The 11,746-nt window shown below is 34.0% G+C and overlaps 3 protein-coding genes across 6 annotated transcripts in view; 1 reads left to right on the top strand and 2 right to left on the bottom strand.

Moving 5' to 3' along the window:
- The window catches only part of Sin3A (SIN3 transcription regulator family member A), a 28,925-nt gene extending 21,838 nt beyond the window's left edge, over window positions 1-7,087 (top strand). For all 4 annotated transcript variants that reach the window (XM_011307315.1, XM_011307307.1, XM_011307332.1 and 1 more), the window contains exons 10-12: window positions 1,913-2,058; window positions 2,637-2,853; window positions 3,598-7,087. In XM_011307315.1, the coding sequence (XP_011305617.1) occupies window positions 1,913-2,058; window positions 2,637-2,853; window positions 3,598-3,846 (612 nt within the window). In that variant the 3' untranslated portion in view covers window positions 3,847-7,087. The remainder of the gene's footprint in view (window positions 1-1,912; window positions 2,059-2,636; window positions 2,854-3,597) is intronic.
- Window positions 7,088-7,431: 344 nt separating this feature from the next.
- On the bottom strand, window positions 7,432-9,553 carry LOC105268083 (uncharacterized). Its single transcript, XM_011307360.1, has 2 exons — window positions 8,882-9,553; window positions 7,432-8,726 (listed from the first exon to the last, which is right to left on the bottom strand). Exons 1-2 carry the CDS (start codon window positions 9,047-9,049, stop codon window positions 7,893-7,895), a joined length of 1,002 nt encoding a protein of 333 aa, XP_011305662.1. The 5' UTR covers window positions 9,050-9,553; the 3' UTR covers window positions 7,432-7,892.
- Window positions 9,554-9,650: 97 nt separating this feature from the next.
- On the bottom strand, window positions 9,651-10,920 carry Pbp45 (proximal sequence element A Pbp45). The gene is made up of 3 exons (XM_011307372.1): window positions 10,641-10,920; window positions 10,275-10,572; window positions 9,651-10,116 (listed from the first exon to the last, which is right to left on the bottom strand). The coding sequence occupies exons 1-3, from the start codon at window positions 10,793-10,795 to the stop codon at window positions 9,772-9,774; spliced, it is 798 nt and encodes a 265-aa protein (XP_011305674.1). The 5' UTR covers window positions 10,796-10,920; the 3' UTR covers window positions 9,651-9,771.
- Window positions 10,921-11,746: the final 826 nt, after the last annotated feature.

Below are 11,746 nucleotides of genomic sequence, written 5' to 3' on the forward strand. Positions count from 1 at the left end.
GATATATATATATATATTTTGTAACTGTAACTGTATATGAGTAAAAAAATGATATAATGATATAAATAACAACAATATTGTATAGAAGAGAGATATTGAAATACATGAACGATGCTTTTGAAAAAAATATATGTTATCGTCTAACATCATTTGTGTACCACTAAAAAAATTTTCATGTTTTTTTGCTTTTTAAAATCATTCGCTTTTATAGTTTTTTCAATTACGTTGTCAAGTGGTGAAGAAGGAGAAATTTTTCTTTCGAAGATGAAAACAATCCAGTCGGTGTGAATATTTCAACTCGTCTCGATTTATCAATTGACCACTTTATTTATCACAAAGTTTTGTTTCATTACCTATTCAATTGTCTTTTCATATATTTTTTATAAAGCAATCACAAACTCTTTGTCCACTGAAATTATTGATAGTCTTTTAGAAAGGCATTGACTTTCTTTCAGTTTTCTTGCTTTTTATTTTCTTTTACTCTTTTAATTTTTTAACGAAAATGTATAGTTTTGTTATTGTGTTCTTATTTGCCTCTGTTACACATTTACTCGATAGTGATTAATTTTATTCTCTCTTGAGTGCTTGAATTAAAAATACATATATCTCTTTTCTAACATAGCGTATAATTCTCTTTGATGATTAGCTATAATCAAATGTAAATGAGATTAAATTAATTGTGAACAGAGGCGTGCGTGGGGTCACAATAAAATCAAGTAGGTGACTCGATCGACATCGAAATGTGTAAGATTGATTAATTAATTAGGCGCACAAACAAATGTTCAATTTTGCTAGTTTTTGTGACAGTAGAGGAATGATGAATACTAAATATTCGTTAATTGGGTATTATCTTGGAAATGAACAATTGTACAACAGAATGTTAAAATACTTTACAGTAGCCCATTAATTTCATCTTCAATCCAACTGTCTCAATCCTCGTTAATTATCAAATTCTCTCGAAAACGAGTGATCGACAAAATATCAAAAAACTTCAATGACAAAATGTTCCGAAAACATTCTGCTACATGATCTGCTCCAATTACTCATTCTCCAAATAATCCAACAATTACAAATCCATATGATTCACATAGACTCGGGTAATTCACACTTCTCTACTAATTTTCTCGATATATTTATTTTGTAACATTTGAATCTTTTTTATTTCTGTCGACGTGCATTCGGAAACGTCGGCCGGGTCTACCCACGAGGTTGAAACTTATTAATTTTAATCTACGAATCTCGATGAAAATATTTTGCTCTGTAATCTCAAATTCACATTACGATTAATCCTGCGAGTACCTTCGTCTAGACCCTTCCGATCGTTACTGACAGCACGACGTAATCCTTTAATCACAACTATCTAGTTACAACCTTTGTAGAAATAATTCTGGGCTTAGAATGAATTTAGTTGAGTTTAGCTAGTAGAGTTGAGGTAGCAGTGCATGGGTTCTGCTTGATTTTTCATCATCATTTCACCTTACAATTCATCTCTAATTATTGATTTATACATACGGCATGAGTACAATCAATGCAGTTTTTTTGCGCTAATTTTTTGATAAAATAGTCCCTGCGTTTTATTTACTGTGATGATAATTACATTTTCAAACAAATAATATTTTGATAATACAATTGATTGGAATTGATCAATACTGCAGTTAATTATCAAATCAGTTAATGAAGTGAATTGATCTCTCAGGATTTTCGAAAATTGAGAAGACCTCGCGAAGATAATTTGAATGGATCATTTAGTAAATATTTATTGCGTAGTTAATTATACAAACTATATAGCAAAATCAATCTGACGACTTGGAAATTATTTCCAGTTTTCTCAATGTCGCAGATGAGTTTACTATTGGTAGTAAGGGCTATCGAGATGGATGGAGTAAATAATAAGTAATAATAATTGTTGTAGATCGATGGAAATGGGTGGAGCTCCTTAGGCAGGATCTTAGCAGGTCGCAAGCCTGTCTTTCTCTACAGAAATGTCCGGCAATGGAGGAAGCAAGCTGCCAAAAAGATGCGACCAACAGTTTTGACTAATCCGGATAAAAACAATGAGTATGCATTCTATTTTATCAGATTATTCATTGACAATATGAAATTTTCGCTAGCTGTGCTAATACTAAACATGTTCAGAACATAATTATGGAATAATTATCGATAAATTATTAATTAATGACGATAATGCAGCGAATAACGCTTCAACGCTTTTGAAAAATTATTTAAACCCACTTAAATCTTCAGTGTAGACATTATTTTTAAAAGTAGTAAATTAAATTGTTCTGCAGATTCAACTAAATCCCCGCACAAATTAAAAAAAAACATTCTCTAGAATATTTTAAAAATATAAATGAGAAATGGAACTCGTTTGTAAAACAATTGTACATTTTTTATGATGTGCTCATCTCATGAAATAAAAATTGAGATTTCGTGTTGAATAATAATAAAAATTCCAATTTCGAAAAAAAAAAGTGGATTAACTACATTTCGGAATTTTCTCAGGACAAACCATTTTCGGGAAAATCTTATCCGATTTCAACATTTTTTCAATTATTACACGTCTACACGTAGACCTTTCATTTTCTAAATAGGACTTCAGACGGAATAAAAATAATGAAATTCTGGTGTAATTGCAGTTCTGCAGAGGGAGAAAAAGCGGAGGACGCGGATGGTGTCAGCGATTTGCTGAAGAGTCCTGCGATGTTGAGGATGACGGGAACGAGTGATGGTGCCGATGTAATCACATCAGACGACACCCAGTGCACTTTCAATCCTAATAGTTATCACATGCTCTACGTAGCGAGTAAAGAAGCCTTCCTGTACAAGCCCAACTCTTTTGCACGAGCTAAAGAGGTAAGCATTCACCTCAGAGCACTCCTCAATCTCCTCCATTCCCACGATATAGCTGAATGAACACGGGACAATGGGACACGTTTTATCGGAAAACCGAAGGCATTTCCGGTTCGAAACACGAGCTGACAAGCAATTTCAACTCGATAGTTCCGAAATATTCATGTAAAAAGTTTTGCGTGAAATGTTTGTTTTGTGAATACCTCAGGGAGTATTAGAGCGAAAGGGACAATGCTGTTGTGTTTTCCAGTGGAAATTTTCCTGGATATGATTGTATCACGTTTCCACTTCTGCTCGGCATTTTCATTTTTTCCTAAATAACAATTCCATAGAGCAGCGACGGAATCTGCCCTATTGCTAATTTCGAATAAACAATTCTGGGAATTATTTCTACTCCTATATGAGATAGGATCTTTCAAATATTTATTTTCGTCAGGATAATCCGAATTTTTCCGTGACCATCTAATTCACTTCAGTTTTACACGATACTTTATATTTTTATTCATATTTGAAACTTTGGCGTGCGTGAATTATCAATTGAAACAAAAATTCAATGAGAATTTTATCTTGTTAGTATAAAATATTTCGAAATTCTGGATTGAAATTGTATTGTGGGAATCATTCCAATGGTTATAAAGAAAATAATTGAGGAGAATCAAATTTCGAGCACGAGAAGATCAGATGCACCCAAATTTTGCTAATGTAAACCGTGAAGACGATAATTAATATTATTGTTTTATTTTGCAGTGTCACCCGACAGTCACGAAAAATCTCAACACGAAATTCCACAGTTGGTTGTCGAATTGGGCATCGAAAAATGTAGCAGACTCGCAACATCGTCTCTGCCAAGACTGGTTAATGGGTCGTTACGAGAATTTGATCCCTCACAGGACACGAGTGATTACCGATAACGACCAAAGTCGTTCACCCTATCGATCCTACAATCGTTATCGTGTTGAGCGTATTAAATCCGAGGCAGACTCTGAGACGACGTAGTTGCACGAGTTTTCTGGTGTTATTAGTGGCGATTGAAGCAATAACGCAGACCAAACAAACATTGTGCACAGTTTTGGGGACCAGGTGGAAATGACTCCTTGTGGACTGATAGAGGATATCGCGCGTGTGTGTTAAATTCCCTAGTTGGCAGATCGATTCGTCATCTCCCATCAGTGAAGATCTTATTTTAAAAATATTCAGGAATCATGGAATTAATCCCACCTCGTGAATAACAATCTCATCATGAAAGATAAAACATTTCAAATGTAAAAATATCTTTTATTTCCGAAATTGTTTAAACAATCCAGTGGTGAAGTGGCAGAACGTGATTATCACCATTCGATTTACGTTCAGAGAAAAAATTATTTTTGGAAACATAAAGTCAACATTTCTTTTTGTACTTCGAGAATTTTTTTGTCTAAACTGTTCAATTCACAAGTTCTACAATCTACAAAATCATGTTCGCCATTTGGAATCAATAGACAAAATTTCCGCGAAATTAACGAATTCAGAGAAAAACATTCGAGAATGTTTTACCACTCCACTGCAGCATCTGCTCATCCAAATGTTTTTTTTTTTTTTAGCAATTGTTCATAGACATTTTCTAGATTCATTGACGTGCATTCCACTGCAATTTCTTTTAGAAATATTGAGATTTTTCTGATGATTATTTCCCAGCATTTCTTCGATATTTTTGTATTCAAAGGCGATTTGTACCCCAGTTTTCTTTCGTATTGCTTTTTTTAACGAATGGTAATTTCGGATTGCCTTTAAATGGAGTTTCGCAATTTTTGTCATGAACGCTTGTTAAAAGGAGGGGAAAGGGAAGGGGAAAGAGGAATCTAGGTGGTGCCTCCACAATTGAAAAAAAAAGCAAATAGATGAAATATGAAAAGAACTCAATTATAAAGGAAAAACCTGAAAACAACTTGGTTGTAATTTTTTTATAATTTATTTAATTGAACTGAAATGCTTTGTCATATGTCTTTCGATGCTGGTGATATTGGATATAATTGAACGTGTTGAGCGTGTTTGAAAATATCTGGGAGGGAATGAATTAATAATTAACGGGACTTACTTGTGACGCACTGAAATTTATCAAGAATAACCCGAAAGCTCCACATAACAGGCATGAGTGTCTGAATAATATATTTCCAGGCGTTTGCAATATGAGATAATACATATTCCGAAGTGATTTCCAAGTTTTCGAGTTTCAGAAGTACCAGAGGGTGAATCGTGATAAGGTTTACAGATAAATCATTTTGATGGAAAGATGTTCACTGAAATTTTCTTAAACTCGAATTTGCTGAAATACGTGACAATCATTTACATGAGACACTCGGATAGTACAAACAATGGCCTCACTGAATCAATCTATATCTCCACGAATAAAAGATATTTCCTAGAATGTACAAAGAATTTTATTGTATATTCTGTGCTCTTTTCACACTCAATTTTCATTTTTATTTTCTAATGAGAGCAGCTTTTAGTGTGCAGAAATACTGTACAGTAATTTTCTTTTGGGATAATTATTTATCAATCCTCCTCTCCGTTGTAATATATTTGTACAGAACTAACGCTAGGTGCTGTAAAGATTAACTTGTAAGAAATTCAAATGACTTTTTTTTTAATGAAGAAGGTTAAGACTTGTTTTGGTGTTTAGTCAATGTTTTACTTATATTTTACTCATAATTAGCAGCCCTATAATGTAAAGCAGTAATTAAGTAGATGAGTATAATTGGATGGGTTGCGATTTCATGCAATTTATTTTGTGAATATTAAATAGCCCTGGAAGATAAAACATCATTTGCTTCTGGAGTCAGTCGTTCTCGACGTATTCCGATAATTCTGTTGTCTTTATTTTCTATTCATCCGACTTTATCGATCTGTCGAAATTAATTCGATGAGCAATCAAAGTATAATTCGATCTGAATGGAGATGATGAGATTCCTGAGGAGTGCACAAGCCTGAGTAATTTTGGGGTAGAAATGATCTAATTACACACACACGCGCGTAACTCAAACTGAAGAGGAACGGCGGTAATCAATCAGTTTGATAATCGATTAAGGCCTAATTGTATCATTTTTCCAATGCCTCACTTCTGCTTTTCTAATATTTTAAACTTAAGGTATTTCGAAGTTATCATTTGTCAACAAATCTTACGAGAGTCCACGTAAATGATGAGTGCATAATAAAAATATTGAAAAAAAATGAACATTTTGAAAGACTGTTTTTTATTAATGTTAAGAAATAAGTGCAATAAGGACACAATTTGAATTCCTCATTTGAAATTAAGTAGATCGAAGTCATATCGTTATTTCTCACTATAAATTATCTATTAGTAATATTTTTCCTAGTGAATTTATGGCTTAATATTAATTAACAAAGCTCTTTTAAAGTGTTCCAAAATTTTCTGCTTGTTTTTATCGCGCAACCATTTTTTGCGAATATTTCTACGGAAACAACAGTTTGGTAAAGAATATAATTGGGCTTTAATCATCAATTCCACAATATTGTACAAATATTATAATAGGTATTAGATTCCAAGAGTGTGCGTAATACTGAATTAAAGTAATAATTTTCACCTTCCGGAAATCATCGATAAAAATTCAAAGCTGATGAATGAAAAATGGTTTACAATCAGACTGATGAATTGTGTACAGGATGATCTCCGCTGAAGGTACGATTTGTCTGCGATAAGATGTCATAATTATTTTTCATCAATTTTTCAAAGTAAATTGTTCGTAATTGTTTATTAATGAACCTCAGAGCCCGATGAATGAATAGAACTTATTCTCAGGGCTCTGAGGACTCCGTAAAATCTCCAAATTAATAAGTCAAGCTCATCACATTTTCACGTAGAACCGAAAAAATCATTACAATGTTCAGATGATTAGTGCACAAAAATATCAACTTCTAATTCAGAATAGTTAATTATTTTTACACGATAGATGATTAGGGATAAATGTAATTACGAGTGGAAAGATCTCTCCTTTGTACAGCCTGAGAATTTTCTCCCAAACCGAATTGGCAGAAATTTATGATTTCCAAAAAAAAGAAATAATCGTAAACTGAGAAAAAATGAGTCTCGATAATTATTCATTTGGTGTAACGGTCTTCCGAAAGCCTGAGTAACTTAGATTTTATTATCATAGAAGATATTATTATAGAAGATGGAAGAAAACCCCTAAATTGTTAATTTCAATTATCGAAATAAATAAATTATCAATTACATTCGAAATGAATGCGTTGTACATGAAAAATTTAGCTGTATATTTTTTTTACCTTAATATATGAGTATTTCAATTTGCACATTACTGTGACCTCAAGTACATGGATACGACGAAGGATTATTTGTTTTTTTTTTTCATTTTTAATGGTTTCGATAAAACATCATTAATGGAGAAAATTCTGTGTAATATTAAAGATATTTTCAATCTGTTATTATTTGTGTTGTTATTATTTATACTGAAGGTTGATAATTGCTGGATTTTTATATTTTCCCCTCACAATCTACAAAGGAAAGTAAAAATAGAAAAAGAAAGACCATAATTAAGAGGAATTAAAACTTTATTTTTCTTCCTAGATTACAGTGTTGTAAAAAGATTGTCCTCATATTTAATACCAATGGAATAGAATGAAACTGAAAAACGAATTTATTTTTAATGAGCTGAGTGCTCATTCAAGTTACGCTCTAACATAATAATTTTTTTCTTAGTTTTTGGCTATGAAAGCTTTATATACTTCACTCGAAATTTTTAATAAATTTCTTTCGCATATTCTAGTTGCAATACAAAATCCCTGATGAGATAAACTAATCAAATTTGATTCCAAATAAGAAACAAAACGACGCTGTGTCTTGAAATTCGTCTGAGAAAATGAGAAAAAAAGGAAAGTCTGTCGAAGCGACTGAGTTTTGATAATCATAGACTGTCAAAAAGAAAAAAAAGTCAAACACTCGACCCAATTGCTTTGTATCCACTTTGGTATCCTTTATAAAACTCCTCTGTATTTTTTTTACCATCCACTCTCATCTGAAATCTTCTTTATTTAAAGGTGGCCGCACAACGTCCGACTTTCTTCGGCTGCTCAGAATCCGCCGATGAATTTTGTCCTTCTCGTGGAACTCTCATCTGTTCCGTCAGTTTCTTCCGCTCTTCTTCCAGAGCCTTTGCCATATCTTCCAACTCCATCAAACGTTTCAGAACATTCTCATTCGACTCATGAGTCAAATAGTCATCCCCATTTGCTGTCGATGAATCCCGGGGTCCATCACTCAAAGCTCCATCATAAGAGCTGATATGCAGCTTAGACATCTCAGTCTCCAAATTCGGCTTCCTCGTGGGCATACGGACTTTCTCCGAAGTCTTGGAGTCTTTTTTCTCCGCTGGAGTCGCACATTTGGGGCTATCCTCAGGCTGGAGATCATTTCCCAGAATTGCATTTCCATTTCGATTATTTTCACTTGAAGATGGCCAATTCTTCGGGGGACGAAGTGGTCTTGGCTTTCCTTCATCAACATCTGTATTTTTTGGAGGACGCAGGGGCTCGTTGAATTTCTGTTTGAAGGATTCAACCTCTACTGGTTTTGGCACTTTCTCCTCAACTAATTTCGCCATTCTCTCCCTCTCTTTCATCCTGAATTCACGTCTCTTGGCTTTAGAAGCCCCTATCAGAGTCCTCACTAGAGGTTTGTCCTCACAATTTTTCATGGGATCATACGTTTGATGATAAACATCATTGTCCCAATCTTCTTCTCCAGTTGTTGGATTCACCTGGTTGATCTGTTCGATGGGGATGATCCCAGTCAACTGGGTGTCGTCAGTCTTGTAGAGGAATGACTGGATTTCCCTGGCATCCATGCACGTGGCCAGGTGATCCTTTCATAAAAAAAAAAGAACAAACATAAACGTTTAAAAAAACTGACGTGATGATTGTAAATTTTTAATTGTGTTCCACAGCTTGGGTTTGCACCTCCAACCACGAGGTGAACAAAAATCATTTTGGAAATTGAAAAAAGAAATTGACTACTCACCTGGAAATTGATTTTATCAACGATGTGGGTTGCATTGTACGGACAAATCTCCTTATCAGTCAATTGGTGATTCTTTTTACATCTGACGATATGAAATTGCTTCCTGCTGAGACGTATTTGATGGGAATTATCAAAAGGACAGAGAACCAGGGGATCCATTTCCGCCATTTTTTTCTTTGTTTGTCTTCTCTGCTCTCACAAAAAAAATAATCCACAAGTGGTGATCTCTTACTCAAAATAATTCTTCAGTTTCAACTGGAATTTCGTTCACTTCTCCTTCGAGAAACCCCTCGGATTTCAGTAGAAGAACAATCTCAGGATCAGGACTCAGTAATTTTTTGTAAGAAACGATTATTCAGTATTTTTTTGTATCTGCAGGAGACGATGTCCGGACAAAGACTGAAGATTTACCGCCACGCGGTACCACACGGCGCCAGAATCCAACGTTGAGTTGTCAGAATAAAGACTTTTTTTTCTGAGAAATTTTCTCAAAGTAAAAAAAGTAAGATACTTTAAAAAATGTATAATTGGTTTACAATATTGTGAGCAGTTTGTATTTCTTTCGTTTTTTGTGCGTCGAAAACCTCTGGAATTCGAGATGTGATCATCAACGAACGCAAAACAACACTCAGCATAATTCCGAGCTCTACATAATACATACTATAGGTCTTTCCTAGAACGGAGGAAGTGAGAAGGATGTAAACAATCTGTGATCCACACAGTCATTCGATTCAATACTTGGTGCTCAAAAAAATGAAAATAAAATAACACAGATCCAAGTGGTGTTTACGATTATACAAATCTCAGAGTACTACGTTATTTTTCTAACAAAATTTATAAAAGACATTTACAAATGAATTATTCTTAATGAATTACAATAAAAAAAAGAGTTATACAGGGTCCGGGTCGAAGTCCTCGTCAGTGTCTTCAGATCCAGTCGATGACGAATCATTTATTAAATCCTCATTGTCATTGGATGTTCCTCTAGATCTTCTCGAACCAACGTCGTTAATTTTATCGATGTCTTTTAATAGTTTTTTAATTTCCAGGCCATTGTACAATTTGGGAACATTTCCAGTGGAGTTGCCGAGCAATTTTGATTTAAGCTGAACGTAGGCCTCACTGATACTGGAAATTTCGGTCAGAGACGAGAGGATTTCAGTTGGTTTGCTGTGAGAAGACTCCAATGTCTTCATCGTTACATCTTTCAAGGCACAGTGGTTCTCTAGACCGTTCTGAAAATGATAATTAATTTTTAATCAACAGGTGTAAAGCTGTAGAATGTTTTTATATAGACCGTTTCCTTTATTTCCTGGTAATCCTGGGGTGTATGTAAAATATTTCAGTTTTACATGATGTGAAGTATTTAAATTTTGGAAAATATAAAAATTACCTCATGATTTCTGATGCAGAAGGCAAAAGCATGTGATTCAATAAGTTTATTCAGAATATACACCGCCTCCATTTTTTGCCTGCTGAAGAGGTCATCCCGGAGCTGCAGGAGATTCTCCCACTGTGTTTTTGTCTTTCTAATTTTAAGGCCCTTCATCGGGCACTTGAAGTAAAGACCGTAAAGGAGGAAAATACCCCCGATCTTACGTGTGATACTACAGCTGGGAGAAATGAATTCCTTGGCTATGTCCAGGGCTTCTTTGCAGAATTGCAGCATCTCTGCTTCACTCACCCGATTCCTAGGGTTATCCCGAGAATTTTCATAATTAATTTTATTCAGTTCTATTCTCTGGAAATTCTTACCAACCAATAAACGTTTGTAAACTTCATCATCCTCCAGAGCTCAGAGAATCGCTCGAAACTGCAGTCTTCATTCTCCTCAAACTTCTCCAAGAGTCTGAGGCAATCCTCTCTGAAACCCGGGGCTTTCACAGATTCTTCAGACTCGATGTCCTCCATCATTCAGGTAAATGGAGATATTTATTTAGCAATCCAACATCTTTTTCGTCCCTTCCGTTTCTTCTAAACAAACATTTCAATTGATTCCAATGCAGTCGTGGTCGAGGTAACATCGATACGCCATGCTATCGATATTTTTCATCGATGTATTGGTATATCGAGGTTTTATTATCGATATCTTTTCGTTGGAATCGTTGCAATCAATAGTTTTTATTTTTTAGTTTCTCGTGGAGAAACTTTAGAATTTGATAGTACGTATTCAAATTTACTGATTTACTGACATAGAATATGTATATTCGATGGAGTTCTTGAATATTCGACATTTTTCAAACATTCTTAAAGTGTTAAACTAATGAATTGTGATCTTTGATATAAACATCATTTTTAATGTTAGAAAATGAGTTTTGGAATGAAAATATGAGGTATCTGACCAAGAACTAAATTATAAACAATTAGAAATCCAGAGAATCCCATCTCTACTGACCGCTAGGGTTCGATACCTGCATCATTTTTTTTCATTTTTTCAAAATACTTACAATTTTTTTTTTATAAATGGCTAATCAATGGAAATATTGTTTAAAAACTGAATTTTTGAAAATCTAGAAGATATGCAGTGAAATTGACAAATTTGAAATTTTTGAAAAAGATTCCTTTGCAAAATATATACTCCTAATGAAATTATAATATTATAATAGTGCGTTATCCTAGTGGTAACGTGCTCGGCTAGCACGCCGACGGCTGGGGTTCGATCCCGCCAACATTCATTTTTTTTTTTTAATAATTCCTATTTTCTTTTTGTAAATGACTAATTATTCGAAATATCGTTTAAAAATTGATTACCTCCTCGACGTTCATGTTCCCCTGATACTTTTTCAAAAATTTCGAATTTTTCATCTTCAGTGAAAATTTCAGTGAATAGCTCCTCGATGTTCATGTTACCCTGATACTTTTTCA

Source organism: Fopius arisanus, unplaced genomic scaffold, assembly GCF_000806365.1.
Source record: "Fopius arisanus strain USDA-PBARC FA_bdor unplaced genomic scaffold, ASM80636v1 scaffold00003, whole genome shotgun sequence".
Classification (NCBI taxonomy): domain Eukaryota; kingdom Metazoa; phylum Arthropoda; class Insecta; order Hymenoptera; family Braconidae; genus Fopius; species Fopius arisanus.